Source organism: Pezoporus flaviventris, unplaced genomic scaffold (assembly GCF_033815535.1).
Source record: "Pezoporus flaviventris isolate CSIRO_AGI_PZ_B2104156 unplaced genomic scaffold, CSIRO_AGI_Pfla_v1 ptg000020l, whole genome shotgun sequence".
NCBI classification, from domain to species: Eukaryota; Metazoa; Chordata; class Aves; order Psittaciformes; family Psittacidae; genus Pezoporus; species Pezoporus flaviventris.
This window is the reverse complement of record NW_026892568.1, coordinates 8084462-8106995: the sequence shown is the minus strand read 5'-3', so window position 1 is coordinate 8106995 and position 22534 is coordinate 8084462. Positions and strand designations below refer to the sequence as shown.

The 22534-nt window shown below is 44.4% G+C and overlaps 1 protein-coding gene across 11 annotated transcripts in view; it reads right to left on the bottom strand.

The window, feature by feature from the left end:
* The window catches only part of TNRC6C (trinucleotide repeat containing adaptor 6C), a 317396-nt gene that overhangs the window by 79576 nt on the left and 215286 nt on the right, over window positions 1-22534 (bottom strand). For 10 of the 11 annotated variants that reach the window (XM_061455587.1, XM_061455582.1, XM_061455591.1 and 7 more), the window contains exon 5: window positions 119-218. In XM_061455587.1, the coding sequence (XP_061311571.1) occupies window positions 119-218 (100 nt within the window). Of the gene's footprint in view, window positions 1-118; window positions 219-19081; window positions 20720-22534 lie in introns of those variants that run through there. The other variant, XM_061455590.1, reaches the window with a different exon arrangement.

Below are 22534 nucleotides of genomic sequence, written 5' to 3'. Positions count from 1 at the left end.
CACACTCAAAGTCAACAGGACTGGCCACCTGTGTCAGAATTAGTCAAGGCTGCAGGGTCAGTGTCTCTATGTTACACATAAAAGTGAATATTTAATTTAAAGAGTAACATGAACAAACCTTTTTCTGAGCACCTTCCTTCTTTTTCTTTTCTTCCTGCTTTTTCTTTTTCTTTTCTTCCATCAAATGTTCCTCTTCTTGTGTTTCTTGTTCTTTCTCCCTGATAAGAATAAAAGGTTGGGAAGGACTTTTCAGTAAGATAGAAGTTTATCTAGGAAGTTTAATAATTCATACTTATATTGCTAACTTTCTCCATCTCATGTCTAAAAAAGGCTGCTGTAATAAACACATTGAAAAAAGCTGTTCCAAAATCGAAACCAGTGACAAAAAGTAAGCTACGAAAATTCAGAAAGAATCAATTTGGAACCTTTTTGCACAATCGCTCTAAAGTGCTACTTAATAGTAGCACATTCTAGGGAAAGAAAGTTTCAAACTGAAAAACAAAGAAGTAACCCAGGTTGCTGCTTCTCAACAGCTACAATTCACAATGTACCTTAAAGATCATGAGTGAATACAGTACTTCCTAACTATTTTTCTTACTCTGGTAAAACACATCCTGTGTTCGGTTCTCACATGCATTAGTTTTGTTCTCAAGAAGTTGTCAACTCGAGCCCAGATGAATTCAAGTCATCTTATTTTGTGCTCATCCTATAAATTCTATCTGAAGAATTTGCAGAAATACAAAACACAACTGTTACAGTAGCATCTTGGTTAAAATTTAACCTAAGTTATCCCAAATCAAGAAGATCTATAGGAAACCTCACCATCCTTGCTTTCTTTGTCCATCACCATAATAAATGGTTGTAACAATGACCCTCCCCAACATCCTTTCAAATAAATACCAATGCAACTAATTCATTGACTTCTCTACAACCATTTCAACTTCCTTGACAGCTCTTCAGGTCCTGACCATTTATCAGCCTTACAGATCTTCTGAGAAAACTCCATTTCTGATGGGCTAAAACCATGACCATTACTATTATTAGATCTGATGTCTCCCAGTTAACTGAGATCGCCTGTAGCCTAATTTCTTATTACTTGTAACTTGCCAAAGCTCACAGTACTCCTTTATTTTTGGTTGGGGGGTGGGTAAAGAAGATCTTGGTAGTTATGTAATTACAGAGTTAGAACAGGTCGGCACGGGCTGGGAGTTCTTTATCTAAAGGAGAAACAGATTTTGCACATCATGTCTTCAAACATTCCTCTGTCACATTTTCCCGTTTAACTGCGCCTTTATTTCCCTTTAACATGTTTGCACATGATTACAGTTTCCCTTTTTATTAAAAAAAAAAAAAAAAGGAGTAGTCCATTTTTTGAGATTTTGCCTGTTGAAGGGTGGTTTAGTTTTTAGCTTTTTCATTTTCCTGAAAATACTGGGTCTGGCCACTGCAAACGCTTTACTGCTTGCAGAGATGCTGCACCATGCTCCACACTAAACCAAAAGCAGCTTCCCTTCCCTTCCCTTGTGCTACCCCAGACAACAAACACTGCACTGAGCAAACCAGAGGTCTAAACACAGGGGTTCCTGTCCTTTTAGACACTTGACAGCATTCAAACTATTTACAGAAGTGACAGATACAGCAGGCCCCAGAGCCTGGATCAGCAGCTGGAGGTCAGGCACATCTGGAAGTGCTCGGTGCACAACTGGAGGTCAGGACGCAGAAAGTGGCATTAGATATTTGTATTTTAAATCCTATATCACTTTCTGTCATGAGCAAAATTTCATCACCTGCATGACTGCTCCACTATGTGCCAACTTCAAAGGGCCACCTTTCAAATACTGTGCTGTAAATCAGTGTTTGAGAAACATTGGCTCTGAAGAGCTGCAGGTGGGTATTAGCATCACATACTTAACACTGCACTTCAGAAAAGCGTACCTGAAGTTGCACTTTTAAATGGCTTGTTCTAGGACTCTGCAGAAAGTGATGACTGACTTTACCACAAGAAACGGACTTGAAACCATAACAGATCTGCCTTTAGTCCTGTTCACTCCGGAGGAGAACAGAAGTCCCCAGGATTTCAGTCACTACAAAGTAACAACATCCAGTACCTTCATTTCCAGTGCTCCCTACCCAAGTCACATCAGACTCTACAAAGCCCACGTCTTCAAGGGAACTCTCCCAAACTCTCATGCTATTTGCCAAGGGAAGTTCCAGCCTTTTTTGTGTTGTTAAAGCAGGTGAATGAAACGAGGAACCTTCTGGTTTTCCATTCCTAGTACTTAAGAAAACCTGCGACATTACAGCAATTCCAGGCCACCACAATGGCATTTAAATCCCATTCAATAGCCAGTGCAGTATTTAAAACAAAACCCCACCATTAGTGCTTTGCTTAATGTGCAGGGTTTTTAAGCTATTAAAGTAGCTATTTCCCAAATTCCTTATTAAGCTCCCCCCCCTTAAATTCCTCTCACAGACTCACGGAATCCCAGGTTTGAAGAGACCTCAAGGACCATCTGGTCCAACCTTTCCCAGTAAAAGCATGGCCCAGACTAGATGGCTCATGACCCTGTCCAGCTGAATCTTAAAGGTGTCCAATGTTGGGGATCACCTTCCACCCCTGCCAAACTCTCATCACATCCCATGGACTCCACTATCAACTGCTCTTTGTCCTCTACAGGTGGTTCTGTTTTGCTGCTTTTCATGCAACATTATGTTATTCCCTCCCTTACACAGGTAATACACCATGCTAAAGGATTTTCCAAATCAAACAAGAGCAAACATTTGGCTCCATTAAAAATACAATGTATTTTATTATCATATCAATTACAACATAAGAGGTAGAAGTGCCACTCCTAGAGAAAACCTGTTTGGGTTTGTTTAGGGGTTTTCTTTCCTCAGATTAAATTCACCTCAGATTACCTCAGAAAATGATACTGTAATTTTTAATGGAGTTCCATTATCAAACCTGATTTACATAATGACACTTCTGAACACATGTGCTTTAAATACGCTTAAAATAGAAATAAAGCTCCAAGTGGCCTCTCAGATGGCAACTCTCGCTGTCGCTTCTAGGCAGAAATTAGTCATCCAAGAGCAAAACAAAAGGAAAACAATAAAAACATTGCTACACGAAGTTTGATTACATTGTCAAAGGCATGTGTCGCAGTCTTACTTCCTGAGTGACAATTTCAACCTTCATTACAGGAAATATGCTAAAAAAATTTATGAATACAAAGCTCATATGATCTAAACCAGAAGTGTCTTAGAATATACTTGTAGGAGTTTGCTTTTTTCATGTATATATAGACCTGATGTATCAGAATCACGGGGGACGAGCAGAGAGCAAAGAGCTCTACTATAGCATCAAGTGTTCCTTTTATAGATTGCAATTAGCTTATTAAATCAAACCTAAACCAAGGTTAGCTTTGAAGGACCCACGCTTAAGAGCTCTCCCTGAATAGCAAACCAAGCCAAAATGAAATGCAGGTCACGGTCAGACAGCCTGACACAAGTATGGCTGTGCCCTGGCAATGCCTGTTGAAGAAAGTCTTAATAATCCCTTTTAAAACTATCAAATTAACAAATCTATGCTGATTTTACCTTTTAAGGTAAAGGGAGAACTTCAGTTTTCTAGCTGATACAAGACACTGGATTGCTTTCACATCTGAAGCCACAGCTGGCATTCTGAATTAGCACTCATATGACATTCTAACAGGATTTTGGAATACACCTTTTGGGAATATCATTTTCTTAAAGTAGAAAACTATTTGTGTTATTCCATGCAAGGTTATTTATTACCCATGCAGTGTTTTAGTGTTCAGTAGTTCCTGCAATGGCCAAGGACTAGACAGAGACCTGTTTCTCTTGTCCCCCCATGTGACACAGCTCCAAATCTAACCCTAATGAGTTCTGTTTGCATAGATTTAAGATACTGAAGGTATATTTATTTACATAGGAAAAGTGCCTGGAATACCTCTTCAAAACAACATTCTGACCTTGGCCTACAGATGCCTTTGCCTGGTTTAGCCCAATAAGGTAACAGCTCCCATAACTTAATTATGGAACGCCTTTCTCGCACCTTAAATTCACAGCCTACTTTATGCTGGAAAAACTGACAGTTGTGAAAAATCACCAGGAATCTAAATGACAGTGCAACACCTTAATGTAAAGCAGGAATCCTACATAAAGCAAGAGGTCACCGGATCATCAGCAGTCTCTGTTTTCATGACAACTAGAACAGGGAAACTAAAACTCCACACCTGCCTCACGCTGATTTTGCTTCTTGCTTCATCTTTATCCAGCCCAGCTCCCTGGGGCCTTTCTCGGGTAAATACTGGTGAAGGCAAGGAGCTGGTGTGACTTTAAAAGTGCAGCTTTTTTCCCTTGAGAGAGGCTCAGTCATTAATCAAGAAGAGTCAAGCTGGTCCGCAATCACAAGCTCTTCAATCGCCTCAAAAGAGAAAAGAAGCACGTAAAACTAGCTCAAGTAAGAAAGAATATGAAGAAATCCCAGCACAAACACATGGGGATGAAAATGAGGGAGGCCAGCAATGTATTAGCATTGCGCACATAAAAAGTAACAATAAATCAACCTTTTAGTGCTTCATTAATGAGCAAAGGGAAGCATTAGCTTTGATACTTGGCAGGAAAGCAGGACTATTGACAGATGACTCTGTGAGGGGTAAAGCGATAGTACTGCTCTTTCTGCTTTAGCCTTCCCTAAAGAGGTCAGCTGGGAACAGATGGCCAACAACCATCTGAACTGGTGCTGAGCCTGCAGATGATGACAGCCTCACAGAGGGATTTCAGAGTGCTCTTCCCTGTGTAGGGAGGCTTTGCCCCACACTGGCAGCAGGATAGCAAGGAGCCACCAACCAACCTGCTCCAGGATCTCTGACATTTGTCATTCTGGTTTCCTCACCCAAAAGGGCTGGATACAATTGCAAGCAAGAATCTCAAGATGTGTTTCTAAGCCCTTCTTACCCCAAATTTGAGAAGAAGGAATGGATCAAACTTCTCAGGAAAAATTCCACAAGCCGGCAAGGAAAAAAAGGAGATGGAACTAAGTATTTTGCTACCACTCCCAACAGGAAACCAGGCCAGCAAAATTAAGGACAGCTTACAAAGGCCCTGGAGAAATCTGATGTTTCTCTGCTGGCTGGGCCTGACATAATTTACCATAAGACCAACAGTGTCTAAGTCATCCCAGATTACCTTAAAGAATCAGCAGAAGATGGATGGCACTCTGGAAGACTAGCAAATGGCTAAGACTGTGCATGTAACTTAAAAGGAGAAGGGATAAAAACACCAGTAACAGCTGAACCTCAACACAAAGTCTGTAGGGAGAACAAAGCCTGGATTTTTTTCCTATACCATAGCTCCAGGTAGTTTTTGCAAGGACTAATGGGAAATAACAGAAGCAGCTGACTGATTTTTCAGGCAAAATGCAAAGTTTTGTTAATAAGAACATGGGCATTTTTGTTGGTTTTTTTACCAAGAACAAGGTAGGGAACACAAGCTAAGCAAAACTACAGTAAAATACACACAAAACAAGTCACCCCAGCACCTCCTCTTCCAACAAGGCAGAGAACCAATGGATTTTTGTTGCAGTATGCCACATGTCCAATATTCTTATTAAGTACTTTGCTGGCTTCATAATCATATGTATGAATACAGTATAGAGAACTGGCTAAACACCAGCTTTGGGGAGATAAAAATGAGATGTTTCAGCAGCTTTCAATCCAAAGGCAAAGCAACAACGTCACATATGGTCAGAGATTCATCAGCTGCTATCATCCAGTCTCGGACTGTGTGTACAGCAACAGAGAAACAGCAACTTAAGAGAGACCAGAAAACAGCAACAAGAAGGATCAGAGATCAAAAAGGCAAGGCCCTTGGCAAAAACTTAAATCTTCAGAGACTGCAACCCCTTCATTCAAGTAGGTGTTAAAGACAGAGATAAGAGAAGAATGGAGTAAAATCTTTCTACTTTAACTGTGCTAAGTAGCACTGAATTTAAATTGTACAAAGAAGATTTGGATTAGGCATAAAAAGATAATCTTCCACACTGTAGCATTTAAAAACCACCCAAACCAAACCACCCCACACATTAAAAGCATACCAAATCTTTATAAATACACATTTGGAGGAGAGAAGAGGAAAAAACTAAAAAAAGGAAAGCTTTTTATTAAGTAATACTGATACAAGACCACACTAACTCCTTGACAGACACCATTAGACTGCAAACAGGAGGCCTCTACCCATTCACAATGTAAAATCCTGTAATACCCTTCCGAGGGAATTAATGGGGGGAAAGCCCTCAGTCACACCACTGTGGACAGGGTAAGTATATGGATAAATTATATGTATAGGTGTGATCAATCAGCTTGAAACTAAACCCAGTAATTTGCAGGTTTGGGTGCACAATCTGTTCCTACAGGGAATCAAATGGAGCTTAGGAAGTAGTTTTGTTTGACCTCAATTTATAATTTATTCATATCTTGTGTTGGAGTTCCTCACTGTCAAATTGAGCCCTGTCCTGCACTTGTCACTCATGAATACATTATTTGCCGTGACAGGGGATTCCTTCCCTTCCTCTGAAACATCAAAATATCCCCCACTGCTAACAACTGTGGGACTACTTCTTTGATGCTCCCAGTATCTGGTCAACTTACCTTGAAGCATTTAAGACAAATCAGATCTCCTAGCAGGCCCAGCAGTCTGATTTCTGAGGTCACTCAGAAATTCCACATAAGATCCTGCATGGAAACAGAGCCCTAATGCTCTCATGTTTCCTCTTGCTGTACAGTATAGTTTTGGCTCCATGTCTTCTTTGTGTCTTTGCATTTATTTGATTTGTTACAGAGTACTGGTAGATACCTTCAGGCCTATGATGCTCTGTGGACCCTTCTCCACCTCAGCCTGTAATTGCGAGGGATTAGACTTGATCCCTCTGTACTCCCTTCCAGGCTTTCTTTAAACCACAGCACGCTTGACTGAGGTGCAAGACGTGCATGGACAACTTCATTCAGAATTGTAATTTGTGCAGGAGCAGAATGAAGCTGCTGTTTAAAGACACCCAAGAACACTACAGCATTAGTGGAGAACAGGGTGTGAAAAGCAACATATTCAAGTAAAGCATCTCACTGAAATTACAGGGTGATTTCAAGTTGCCCAAGACACTGAACTAATAATCCTGCTCTTCCAATCTGTAAAATAGAAATCCCATGATGAGAATTAAAAAGAGCATCTACCTTACACACCTTGTCTCAAGGCTGCATCTCCAGCAGCACTACATGGCGTTTCTAACATGTCCTGTTGGATTACTGGTTGAAGAGTAATAAAATACTGGCAGGACCTAGAGGAAAGTGCCAGCTGCTGTTGTTCTGCAGGACCCAGGCTCTAACTGGAAGTTTTTAATTCACCCAGTGTTGACTTGTTGTGACCTTACTTCATGTACACACAAGGTAAGGTAAACAACCACTGAAGTGAATTAAATTAGAGCAAAAATAAAGCAGACTAGGTAGTTATTATCATTCAGGACATTTTTTAAAAGCATGGTGACCTGATTTTAGCTCCTACTAGTTGATTACCAGCCACCAGAAGCAGGAAAAAGCCCCAAAGAAAAAGCCTCTATAAACTAAGGATGCACATCAACTGTAGGTAGTGAAGCATCAGAAGTTTGGTGAGACCATTATCTGAGCACTGCCTGAGTCCCAGTGAATCGTGTAGGGTTTGGGGGTTTTTTCATCTACAGACTTCCTTTTGTTGAGACTCTCCTGGATGATTACCAGAGAGCAAGACCATACTAATATGAAAATGGGAATTTTTCAGGAGCTGTATGTTACACCTTCACTAGTAAGTAGTGCAGACCAATAGGAGTGGATTGGCAGAGCAAAACTGTATGTGCACAAGACTTGGGAGCCACATGATCCCCATTACAAGCGACTTTATTAACTGACAAGAGGCCCAGTCTCCCACGCACCAAATGCTCACCCGCACCAGGAAAGCATTAACTGCAACCTTGGAGCAAATCACACAGGAACTTCTATTTAAAAGGAAACCAACATTTGCACTGCAAGACCACACCGTGATATCAAAGCACTGCAAGCACAGACAATCAGAAGGTTTCCTTAAACATGAAACTCCCAGTCTAAATTAACACACTAGCGTAGATGGTACTACAGGGAATGAAGCTGCTGTCACACAGGTACACCACCTCTCCTGTGAAAGTGCTGCTCTCCATAGCACAGTCTGATTAACGTATATACAAACTCCACTCTGGAACAAATTAACTAGTTAGTAGGGAAATGTGTAGTATTCTAGACTATGCCCACAAAACCTCATCCTTGTAACCATTTCAGGCATGAACTGTATCAGAATTTGCTCCCTCAGTCTGCTGACATCACTCTGTAGAATGTGCACTGCTCATGCCATGCAAGGACCAAGGAAAAGAAACACCCCAAAACCACCAGCCTGCATTATATCCACCACTCAAAGCAGGCTAGAAGCAGCGAGACACATGCTATGAACAGCATCTCGTGTCCCTCAGCAAACACAGACCTACCCCTCTCTGGGAAATTTAAGCTACACACCATAAACAGTTCAGATAACTGGGTTTACTTTCACAGCACTGCCTCCCTCTCCCAGGCCTGATGAAATCTACCAGCAGCTGATCTAGCATCTGGTCCAGAGCTCTTCCTCAGTCTTCCTGGGACATAATACACAAAGGAAAACAGCTTCAGAATCCATCAGCTGAGCAAGAGCGCAGCATGTTGGGCTCTCTCCAGATACTATGTTTGCTATTTTGGTTTCTGCAAATACTTCAGAAGACAAGAGCCCTGTACGAACAGAGGCAAAGCCCCACACTGATGAATTACAGAAACATAGAATCAGACTGGTTTGAGTTGAAAGGGACCTTAAAGCTTATTCAGTTCCAATCCCCTGCCATGGGCAGGGACACCTTCCACTAGAGCAGCTTGCCCCAAGCCCCTGTGTCCAACCTGGCCTTGAACACTGCCAGGGATGGGGCAGCCACAGCTTCTCTGGGCACCCTGTGTCAGCACCTCAGCACCCGGTGAAACTGTTCAACCAAGTATCACTGGTGAACTGACCTAGAAGCAGAAGCAACCTACAGACAAGTTTCTGGCTCAAACTGTTTAGCTGGACTTGAAGAACGTGTCAGAGGAACACTGCTTCCTGGGGCACTGCACAGAGATACTGCAAAGCAGGCGGCCAGGAAATAGGAACAGGAGCCATAGCTCCACAGGATGTTTTTCCACACAGCACAGCTGAGCACTTCCCGGGACAGAGAAGGCTGGAGGAGATGGTCAGCAGGTCACCTGCCCCACAGCAACAGGACAGGATGGACAACATGTGCTGCAAGACAGACAATGGGAACACTGCTGCTGTGTGGCACATCCTCACACCCTTCAGGCAAACACCACTAAACCTTCATGCTTCTTTGTTAAAACAAACAAAAACACACAAAAAAGCCAAGCCTGCATAACTAAAATCATGTACCATTTCACTCACAGGGATTTCCAACACCCGACTCCTTCCTTCCTGCTCACCAGGACACCATCACAGTCACATACCAGTACTCAACTTTTTCTGAGCCCAGCCCCTTTGCTACCAGCAGGTGAAAGCACATACAACTCACTGCAGGAGCTGAAAGCCAGGCTGGTACTGTCACACATGTCAAGGTAGAAGACACAACCTACAGGATCAAAAAAAGTAGGCAACAGCATGTGTTCTGAAGACAAATATGCTTATGAAGCTGAGGTTTATGATATTTATTTTGGGGGAAAGGGTGGTGCCAATGCATCCTCAACAAAAGGCAGCAGCTTACAGTAGTGGCTCCAGTGGGATTAAAAAGGCCCTTGAAGGTGAGGTGTGGAGGAAACAATTCTTGTTTAGGTAGAGCTCCTGCCACAGGCGCAGCAGAAAAATGCATCTGCACTTCCCTTACTCTCACTAAGGTATCCCATACAGGGAAGGGGCCTCTGCCATCTGCTTGCAGAGATCCCTGGGTGTCACTCAGAACGCACCAGGGGAGATGTGTGGCACTGTTGCAAACCTCAACTCCAGGAGGCTCATGGAGAGAGACCTGGATTGGGGAGTAAAAGGACAGTGCTCTCATAGGGAAGATGTGTCTCAATATTTAGAATGAGAAAAATAATGACACTATTCCTTCATACTGCAGAGCTCAGAACATACTCCACACCACAAGCCCTGCTAGCAGCAACAGGAAGGGATACACGGTGAAAGAACATAAATGGCATAAGGCAGCTATACAAGGTGGGCATAAGCTAGTCTAGGGTACACTGGGTGTAAAGAACAAGATGCTCTCCACACTGCACACAGGCTGCAGTGGAGAGCTGATGCTCCACACTATGGGTGTAAACCACCTGATTATTCTTGCTCCCAGGCACAGACTTAATTTAGGTGGATGCACAGCTCCTGACATAACAAGGCAAGGTAAGATGAAAAAGGGAAAACAGATATCAACAGAACTCCTTGTTGTAGAAACCAGGAGGGAGATAAATTTAAGGGTAATACGAAGATGGAGACTTCTGTTCTTGTAAAACATTTATTCTTCTAAAAGACTTCAGAATACACAAACCCGTAATTTCCTCCTCCTGCATTTTTACGTTTGCTTGGTGAGCTCATTGAGCATTCAAGTTGTTGTCTTCAAGTTTTCCAAATACCATTCTATTTAAAGGCACTGTGAATAGGGAATTCAATTTATCAAATGAATGAAAGAAGAATTCTTAGCAGGAACCCTGGTGAGCTAATCAAGAGTCACAATAAAATGTCAGGGGTCCTGGAATTCTCTGCAGGAGGTTAACACCAGATTTGATCTGAGTCAAGGAAGACAAAACATACTATTAAACTGTACTAAAAGTTGTGCACTGTGAATACGTTAAAGTTTAAACACAAATGAAGAAATTCTACTCCATTGTTTTAAACACTGCTTGTATTTTCTTAGTGCTTAACTACAGAAACCAAAATGCTGCCCACCATCATTCAACTTAAACACCTTTTGAAGCCATTTAGTGCATCTTCAGCTGCAATGCTGTTTTGAAAATCAATATAGCAACGTACCTCAAGTGAGGTAAGAACTTTTACATTACTTTGTAGCTATCACTAGGCTTGCAATGGAATCCCCAAAATTCAGAAAAAGCCATTCTATCATTGCAGGTGAAGGAAACAGCAAGGTCCAAACTAGAACTTTTCCCTCTACAAATTTCCCTGAGTCTAAAAGAACTCTGCACTGCTGAAAATATAATCCTGATTTCCATCAAGTTAATCAAGTTTCAAAGTTCTCTGATCCTCCACTTTATTTTCAATAGTAAAAGCATCTGGATGCCAATAATAAATTAGAACAGAGCCCCCACAGAATGGGCCATCATCCACTTCTCAACTTAGCAAATGAACAGCATCTTCATGAGGAGGAGACAAGGTAGGGGGAGAGATGGGGAATGGAAATAGCCATAAATGATCTTCCGAGACAGGAAAACCAGTTGCAGTAAATACCACTTTGGAAATCAATTTATGGTCAATTATGATCTTAGTAATAACTATTTTATGCCTTCAGTTAGTCCATGAAACACCCAGGGGAGCAAATATTCTCAGAAATATATCCAAAATGTTTCCAAGTCTGTTATGTGATCAGTAAGATGCAGACAGAATTCCAGAAAGACTAGTGCTTGCTTGTCTGGATACTGGTAGATGGACTGGGCTGGGGGAAGGGAGCCACAATTCCAGTACAGTTGCACTATTGAGTGTTTCTGCATCATCCAGCTAAAATAGATGATATCCATCAGTCTGGGTTATTTGCTTCAAAAGCACTGGGGGTGGGGGGGAGCGAAGGGAGAGTTGTGGGCACTGCAGTATTTGACCTAGAAATTTGTGAAGAACATTTCATCTTCACAAATGCAAGAAAAAACTTAAAAGTTGAGGGCCTCTTTTAAGCAAGCTAGTATGTCAGCATCCATCCAGTAACACAACTATTGCTTTATTCAAACATCACACATTAAGTGTGGCATCACAGTACAGAGACTGACATCACTACATCATGTACTGCTGGTGCCCTCTGAGACTTCCTTAACTTGGATTGCTCTTTTTAGAAGTGACGGACTTTTAAGAGTTTCATTAGAAGAACAGAAACAGTAAAAACTGGCACATTCACCAAGCCCAGTAATGCCTATATAGCATCTTTCACCTGAACCAATACTATGGATACAGACTCTCCTCCTCAAGGGCAGCAATTCTATTACTGCGGCAGACCAAATTTAGTCCCACATCTGGATTAAACAGCTCTGTTTTATGACGCTCATACTAGAAAATACTAAATAGCATTTAGATTGCTACCACCAGGCTTTTTTCCTTCCTTACATGATGCGTTTTCCACATTAATTTTTGAAAGGCTTAAAAAGATAAATATATACCTCTTCATACTATACATCAGCTAATGTTATGCAAAGAGAAACTCTGTAGTTTCATAAACAGGAAAATGAAGAGTTGTGTTATAAACACATGTGATCAGCACTCTTATACCAGTAGGTTATATTTAACTAACAGCAGTATTTTGCAGCAGCACAAAAGAAGAAGGTGGTACAATACTCTGTGCTTACAGCATTAATGCCACAATACTACGAAGAGAGCGGAATGATTAAATTTGCAGAGATGTAACATCTTTTGTTATACGGCCAGAGAGTTAAGTGGCAAACTGGCAAGTGGAGCATCCATTTCCAGGCTGAAAATGTAGGAAAAAATCTAGACAACAACTCTTGGAAGCAATTCTCCTGTGTTAAGTAAGCTTGTGCAATTGATTAAAAACATTGAGAGAAGAGGAAATTGAGACCTACAGATAGAAAAGAATGTTAGTGAAGAACCCTACTCCAGACTGGCTTTGGTAATAGACCACGTAAAGTCTTACTTGATTTACACACAGGCCTTCAGGCTGTGCCTGCAGTGGTAGTGAAGTTTTTAACTTCCCATTTCATATGAAGTATCTTCAAGGCTATAATGAACATACATAGAGTTCAAACAAAAATATTACAAGCAATACCAAAGACCACCTTCTGTGGTCTTCTATATGACCCTGTAAGACAATGCAGTGAAATGGCAGTCAGTGTATCATGCATCTGTACAGCTGAATTTGTGTTTGCACTGTCACTGAACTGCTGTCTTTTTTCTAGATGGTTTGTGTTTAAGCACTCGCTGATATTCTCTTGTTTACTAGTAACCAGCTACTGTTTATAAACAAGCATCTCCATTGTCAGAATCCAAGGATGTTTCTATCAGCCATGAAAAGGGTTTGGAATTCTGAAGAACTAGAAGACTTGAGAGTCCAGAGCAGGACTGGAAGCAGACTGACAAAACAGATCTGGCTGAGCTTAAAATAGACTTGGCAGAAGTCAGCTTGAACTAACAATCGATATGCGTACACACTGACCACCCAGACTGGTATCCAAGCCACTGTGAGTGCTCTGTAGCCCTCAAACAAAACAAAAAGCTCTTCCACTTCTCATCAGGAAGTCTTGCACCACAGTGCAAGAGAGAAAGAAAGCTGGAAACTTCAAGCAGAGAGCACACAGAAGTGTGGGGGGAAGGAAGGAAAACAGCACATCTAAGAAAAAACAGATACGGCATTCTACGAGATAGCTCTTGACCAAGATCGTAACAAAGGCACTACCAACTATCCCTTCAGAAAGCCATCATAGGAAAACATGGGGAGACCCCATTAACAAGAATGGAAAGGGCTTGGAGGTGGGAAGGATAAAAAAAGAATGGATTCACCCCCACAAAACACCCATGGGCCACACTGAGCACTTCATAGCCCCGGGAGTGGTTTTCTTCCACCACCCAGGGGTTTGGGTGTTATCTTTCCTAAATAAGCCTATAGCTGGTAGCTGCACGATAACTATTTTGAGACCTATAAACATATTTTCCTCTGGGGCTTCATTACCACAAAGGATGCCAATGGAAATTAAAAAAAAATTGAAAATAAAAAACATGAAAAAAAAATAAATCTCAATCTCCATCAATCCAGAGCTTCCTGCTATAAAAGCCCAAAAGCCAAGGGATAACTATTAGCTATTTTTAATCCAAAGCAATAAGCAATTGTTAACATTTCTCATAAGAGAGCTTCTAAAACAGCCTTTCCTGATTGAAATCTAAGTAAATGTGCATCTAGTTTGCCATTTTTTAAATGGCTGTACATTTCAAAACAGTGAAAAAGCAAGCTGCAGATAGCTGTTTATTACAAATGACTTCCACCTCCATAGCCCTCAAAGGCAAACTATAAAGCTGAGTGCAGAGCTAGACAATCTGGGCACCCAGCCATAACACATCACTGCTGCAGCACAGATAACTGTTCTCACTTGCAAGCCATCCTTGGCTGGAAACCCACGGGGGAAGAGCTCCAGAAAGCAGACCTCACTACCATCAAAGCTTCTAATGTTTTAACGTTGAATTCCAACTACATTCTAAACCTCAACACTGAAAAATTACAGTGCTGATGCACACCCAGGGCTAAGACCAAAACTAACTCACATTTTGATGCTTAGTACCCTGAACCATGAGACTTGAGAACAGCTGGTTATTTTACAGATTATCTTCAGTGAAAGCAGCCTTTTTATCGGGAGAAGTGACATTTCTTAAAAAGACAAAGAATCACATGCATATTTTAAAGTACTTCAGCATTTTCTGCAAGTGATACAATCTTTGGTACAGGCTTAAAGAGCACTGCAGCTATTCTGTGCAAGAACAGTTTGTTGTGATGATCAAATTCAGACATTTTTCTTTACTGCAGCAGATTTTAAAACATTAACAAGGTAGGAAGCTGCACAAATAGCTTCAGAAAACACTTATAACTGTGTATGGGAATCAAAATAAACTTAATCATGTTTAAGTAATGATAAAATAAGCAGAAGTGCTTCTGGTAATTAAGATGTAAAACTAAGCTGTGCTTTTGGTAGCCAATTTTCATCAATAGCTCAGATTCCTAAAAGAAGATCAAATACTTTGATTCCTCTGCTTTCATACATTAAGAATAATCATGTTTCATTTTACCACTAGCATTTACTGGTGAAGAGACTGTGCACAGAACATAGATCACTTAGTAATGCAATTTACTGTCACTTCTAGATCATCTCCCCATTCAATAACATATACTGCTCTTCTAAATACTATTTGCCCTGGCTGATATCTTCATAATACAGCTGAAAACCTCAAGACATTATCACTAGAAGGCATCAGCTGATCCTAAATTGGCTAGACTGCCTCGTCACAGGCATTTAAGAGGTTTCCTTATCATTCATCTTTAATACTAAGGGATCGACAGGCTCCTACCTGCAGCTACTAGGCCAAAGGGAAACCTTCTAATGGTATTACCATTATCTTGTAATCTGAATTTTAAACAATTAAAACAATAGCACTTTTGTGCTGCACATCTCTACTGTAACCAAAGATGATAAATTTTTCAGCACTTCTCATGTTCAAAGTCTTACAGAAAGCACTGATTTTTTTCTTTTTTAACAAAGCAGCAATCTGCATGCCACATTTCAGCTGCACCTTCAAAGAAAGGCAGCAAAGGAACAGGCACTGAGCTGCAAGTCATCAACAGAGATTATCTTGTTTACTTAAGGTTTGGCCAGTTTATTTTTAAATGTGCATTTCAGCGCTATCTAGCAATTCTTTCCAAATGAAAGCCTCTCTTTTCTGAAGCAACGAGATGGCTCCACCCCGACCTCCTCCTCCTCCTCCAGCTTGGTTTGGAAGGGGGCCAGATGACAGCACTGGGGAAGGCGCGTGTTTATCTCGGCAAGGCCAGCTGCTAAGTTAACGTATTACCCGTTCCCACATACGCCAGCCCTGGTTAAGTCTGCACAGCTAAAACTGAAAGTAAACGCTGCCACTGGGCTTTTAATACCTAACTTAACACGAAGGAGGAAATGTGTCTACATCGTATTGGATGGACCGTGAAAGTGTGGGGCACTCCGAGTTAACAGCAGGCTGCAAACCCCTTGGCATGAATAAAATTCCCTGGCCTTTCTGAAAGAAAGCCGGAAAAACAACAGGGTTTATTTCTAGACTAATTTAAAGCTCTACTGTCTATAAGGTTGTAATTCAGCAACAGTTTTCTTCAAGACACAAAGAGACTACAGCCTCTGCTTGACAGAACCTTTAACATTACCCCATTATTGTTACTCCAGCTAGGCAAAGTATGGAACTTGGGAGCTTTGAGAACTTGAACCAAGTACTCTTATGTCCAATTATGCCATTTCTCATATTCAGGAAATTTCATCCTATTATTTTCCCAAGTCTGAAAAAGCTTCTTAAAAAAAAAAAAACCCAAAACAAAACCAACCCAAAAAACACCTAAGCCTTCTTTCCCTTAAGCATCAGCTAAAGATCACAAACAAAAGTCAACAAAAGCGTAGATATTTTAATAGGAAGACAAACCCCAGAAAAGAAACTAAGCCAAAGAGCTGGATTTTTCACTCATCCCAGCAAGCTCCAGCAGGCTTCACAATAGCAAGTAAGATAGATAAGCTTCATCCAGGCACAGGTGATAAGATTTGGAAAAATGCAAAGATGCCAGGTCAAAAGGGTGAACCCTGAAGTTACCAAATGCTTCTTAACATCAAGACCCAAGGGCAGTATCCCAGAGTAAACTCGGCTACACTCTGTGCTAGCACAGCACAGCACAGAGGCTCCCCACAAGTACACGGCCAGCAAGTGGGACACCTCACACCAACGACAGCCTCACTGCAAAATAACTCATGTACTGCAACAGATGTAAGCTGCACACGTAAATGGACTTTGCATCGTTCACCATCAGGTTCAAGTCAGCTTCTGGCCTGATGCATTTCAATATTTAAATCTGTCAGTATGGGAATCCACAACGAGAACAGAAACGTTAAAATACATATGATCTATTACACATTGTCTGCCTTGGTTTATTCATTACGAGAAATGCTTAGTCAAAAGCACAGAACGTTGCCTAAAATACAGCCCCTATTAATCTGCATCACTCTTGCCCTGAAGGAAGCCCTGAACTGCTCCAGGATCCAGCAGTTTTCATGGTGGCAGCACCCGCTCAGCCAGGGCTGATCCCATCTTATCATACAGGCTGTGTGCCAGCCAGGTAACTTCGAGTCAGAACAGATCTGTTCTCCTCTGAAGATAAGGTCAAAGCGACACAAGGCATTATTTCCCTACTGTTAGTCTCCTTAAACAGTCATGCCCACTAAAAAAAGTTGGTATTGAGTTGATTTATTGTCGTTTTCTTGTAGTTACAGGCTCAACAGTCACAGCACCCAACACGCGTGCTTAACACAGCCTCCGTGATCTCACCCCCAAATACATCATTAGTCCCACAAATTAAAGAACAAGCCTCCCACCGGCTAAAGCAGTTTCTCCCTACTAGCTGTATACAAAGTCTGACCTTGATACTTTAACGTCGTGGAAATAACCCCAGAAGCCGGAGCAGAAACACCATCGCATCCGGGGAGGGGGGGGGGGGGCGGCTGCCCAGCACACACCATTTTGGGTTCACAAATCCCATTGGATATCCGAGGGCTTTCTGAATTTGAGGAACCGCAATTACGGAGAACTATGTGATTTGCTAAGCACAGGCTGCACCCACTGCAAGTCTCCTACTACTTCCCTGGGAAAGACGGGGGGAAGCAGGGAGAACCGGCGTGTTCCTTTCGATAAATATAAAGTAATATCCGATCGGAAGCTGCATTTTTATTCTCAGGCGTCGGTGACTCCAAAAAACCTGCCCACTGTATGTAATTAGGGCAAGATTCTAAAGGCACGGCTTGCCCAGGAGCGGTGCAGATGTTCTCTTGCTGCTCTGCACTGGCATTGTCCTCAGCTCTAACGAGCACTGCAACACCCCCCGCCCCAGCAGCGGCCCCCCAACACCGGGGTTTAGTGGGGTTCTTATTACCTTCACTGGCCTCACGTCTAGAGCCAACCGCAGTCTATAAATCAGCCCAAATTCACCAGATCCATCTCTGCACTCTCGTATGTAGCTGCATGGAACTGCCATGGGTATGACGTACTACAGATTATTTCTAAATTTAAACTGTTACATTAACTCAATAAATGTCTTCTCCCAGATAACGCTCGAGTTGTAGCAGAAACTAAGGCAGCCACAGAGTAAGACTTAGTAGGACTGGACCGGATGGAGAAAGAGGGAAATAAAAACCAACTGAGTTCGATAAATCCCGTAATTGGACCGTCAACTAATTACGTATTAATAAGATTAACCTTTGACAGAAACTTGTGATACAAACAAAGAAGATTCAAACAATTAATAAACTTGCAGCGTTGCCACATTTCTCAGGTTAACAGCTCAGCCCCCCCCAGTTCCTTCCCAGTTAAAAGCACAAATCGTTTAATACTCTCTCCCCCACCGAGTATTTCAGGTTTAGACGAAGACCTCTGAATGCTCAGGAGAAAATTCCAGTAGATCCTCACAGTCTCATTACAGGGGGAAAGGGAGAGGGGAAGAAGAATGGATGTGGAGGTGGTTAACTTGCACCAGAAAGCAGCCACGAAGGCCACGGCGGGAGCCTCAGCTGCTGGCCCAGCACATCGCTGCTGACCATACCCACAACCTCCCACTTTCCAGACTTGGGATCTTTCCCACCGGGGTAATTTCCAGGCGCGTTAAGTTATAAAGCAAGTGCACGCTCTCATGTCTGCAAGAGCAGCTGTCTTACTGTCCAACGCACACCACAGCCTCAGGAACGGCACTTGGCTGTTTTGCACACAGAAGCTGTTTGAACTGGGAAAAGGTACATAGAAAAATACTGAATTCATTTTAATATGCGAAAAACATTTCTGCAAGTTGCTTAAACAAAAGAAAAAAAAGGATTAAAATCAGTGGATTTTTTTTAATGTTTTGGAGTGCTACCCATTTCACTAACAGTAAAAAATAGTAATAATAATCTGGGTTAGACTTGGAAGGAAGAGGTAAACGCTGCCTTAACAGGTCCCCTTCCACTGCTGACTTCTACCATGCCCAGATTAAAGAAAGCCTATCCCCCCTTCTTACCTTTTAGTCTTTTCTTTATGGGGCTCTTTGGCAGCTTTCGATTCAGTCTTGCTGTAAGGAAACAAGTATTTTGTCTACCGTGTAGGGGTCTTTCTGACGTGTTCCTTTCTTATTCTAATGCTTTAAGTTTTGTTTTTGTAAGTGTACCCGTAATTTCACGAATCTGAATACGAAAAAATCTCACACGGCCAAAAAAAAATATTGTTTTTTGTAGCTGTCGTTTAACCCCCCTCAAAAAAAAAATACTAAAAATTTGTCACACACAAGGGAAAAAAAAAAAAACAAAACAGATCAACAGGAAAACGCTATCCAAGTAGAAAAGCAAAGAGCTTCAGTGTTATCCAGCCCAGAGAAGAAGTGCAGCAAAAGCAGGTCCAATTCCAAATCAAGCTTTTGATTTCCAGTGAAGCAAAAAAAAGGAAAAATAAAAATAAGACCAAGAAACCAAGACAAAAATACACGTTCAAGTCCCCAGCTAAATTTCTGCACGAGTGTGTCTTAAATACAAGTTTGTTTTTACGTGTTGCAGCAAAACCCACGAAAGCCAGGATTTGGAGTTGATCGGGATGAGTTCTCGTGTGTGTGTCTTGATGGGTTCTCAGTCCACATGGAGGAGCATCTGAGGGGGTTTCAAAAGTGCAAATTAAAAAGAGAAACCGGGATCCAGAAGAGAGTTTTAAGACGGATCTCCCCTCAAAGGAAAAAACAAAAAGGGAAAAAAAAAAGAAACTAAAAAATCCCAGCACGGAGCCACGAGGGATCCGGAGTCTCACATAGGCTCGGGGCAGGGGCGTCCCGCCGGGTCTGGCTCGGGGTCGGTCGTGGGGCGCAGGGCCCGCGGCAGTCTCTCGGGGAGGAGGATCCGCGCTCCTATGGCGGGGAGCCCGAAGCGACCCACCAGCCCCTGGGCGGGAGGAGGATTCCGCAGCCGCTCTGGCAGGAAGGAGAGGGCGCGGGGAGGGGATCCGGGGAGGAGGATCCAGCAAAGTCTTTCAGGGAGGGAGGGTTGAGGGGACGCGCCGGGGGAGGGGGGGGGGAGAGCGGGGAAGCCCAGCAGTTTGTCTGCCTCGCTCGCACAGGGGAGCAGCGGGCAGGAGGAGGGAGATCCCGCGGGCTCGCTCCGTCTCCTCCGCAGGGATCCGGGCGGCAGGAGGCTGCAGCAGCAGAGCCCCTCGCCGTGGGGCAAGGGACCCCGGTACCCCCAGGGGGAGGCGAGGAGCGAAGCTGGGGGCCGAGGCGGCAGCGTCTCCCCAGGGGCTGCAGCAGCGCCGCGGGCAGAGCCGGTCGGGCAGGCAGGCAGTCCGTCAGTCAGCCGGGCTCGCTGGCGGAGGCTGAGGTGAGGGGGGGTCCGCAGCGCCTCTCTCCGTCGCTCCCGCTCACTCTCGCCTCGTCCGCTCGCAGGCAGGCGGTGCCGGGCTCAGTGCTGCCGGGCCGGTCCCCCGCTCCTCCGCGCCGCCGCCGCTGCCGCCACCGCCAGGGCCGCCGCCGCCGTCCTCAGGAGCAGAGCTGCTGCTGCTGCTGCTGCCGCCGCGGCCATTTTGTTGCTGACTGACAGAGCCCCGCCAGGCAGCGCGAGACCGCGGGCAGGCGCCGCCGCGCTCCCCCCTCCCCTCCCCTCCCCTCCGCGCGCTGACCTCAAACAGGAAGTCTGCGCCCCTCACCACCCCTCCCGCGCGGGGCCACGTGACAGGGGAGTTCCCCGCCACATGCAAATGAGCGCTGCGGCCGCAGCCAAACAGCGGCGAGGCCGCGCGCCCGGCCCCGCCCCCACCCCCACCCCCCCCGACCCCCTTTTGCCGCTGCGGCGCGAGCTCTTCCCGCCACCGCGCGCGCCGCCACCCCCCCTCCTCCCCGCGGGGTTTTGGGGGGGGACGGGGGGGACACGGACACAGAGCACAGAGGAGCGGGTGTTCGGGCACTGACACCCCCAGTGCGAACCGTGAGCCAGCGCCGCGCTGCGAAACCCCGTCGGGAAGGAGGGCGGAAACAGGGCCCCACTGCACCCCAAAGGTGCCCCCGGGCCCGCGGTCCCTCGCCCGTGGAAATAATCCTGTCGGGTTTGTGGGTACCCGAGCACGTACTGGGGACGCAGGCTGCGTGTGTCTGAGTACATGTGACCCTAGGTACGTGTGCACATACATGTGCACGTGTTCATGTACGCTGTGCGCGAACGCATTCCACGTGTGCATACACGGACACACACATTGGACACATACATGCAACACACGCACAGACATGCATGCACAGGCACGTGTGTGCACATATGTGCACAGATGCATACCCATGCAGGCACAAGCACATGCACACATGCAGGCACACGCACAGGGACATATGCACATGCACACACACACCCATATGCACACACACCCCCATATGCACAGGCATATCCATGCACAGGCACCCATATGCACATACACACCCATGCACAGGCACCCATATGCACATACACATCCATGCGCAGGCACCCATATGCACATACACACTCATGCACAGGCACCCATATGCACATACACATCCATGAACAGGCACCCATATGCACATACACACCCATGCACAGGCACCCATATGCACATACACATCCATGCACAGGCACCCATATGCACATACACATCCATGAACAGGCACCCATATGCACATACACATCCATGCACAGGCACCCATATGCACATACACACGTACACAGGCACCCATATGCACATACACATCCATGCACAGGCACCCATATGCACATACACACCCATGCACAGGCACCCATATGCACATACACATCCATGAACAGGCACCCATATGCACATACACATCCATGCACAGGCACCCATATGCACATACACACGTACACAGGCACCCATATGCACATACACATCCATGAACAGGCACCCATATGCACATACACACGTACACAGGCACCCATATGCACATACACATCCATGCACAGGCACCCATATGCACATACACACTCATGCACAGGCACCCATATGCACATACACATCCATGCACAGGCACCCATATGCACATACACACGTACACAGGCACCCATATGCACATACACATCCATGCACAGGCACCCCTATGCACATACACACGTACACAGGCACATGCATGCACAGGTACACATCACACTGCACACTTGGTTTAGGCTGGACATGCACGCACAGGCACACGCAGCCCTCGAGGACACAGTCCTGGATCCCACTGCCAGCGCCCGGGCCCAGGCTGGCCCCAGCCACCGGTGGGGCCGTGGGTCCCTACCCCAGTGCTGACAAACAATACTGGCAAGTGAGATGTCGTCAATGAACTCGTGGGGAACCGAACCAGGGAGCCGTTCGGAACTGTGGAGCAGTTCACCAGGGAGCGGGGAGACGCGTTCCAGGAGGAGGCTCCTGGTTCACCCCCCCAAACCACATTAACTATTTGCAGGTTTGAGCAGAAACTCAGGATCTGTTCTCAAAACAC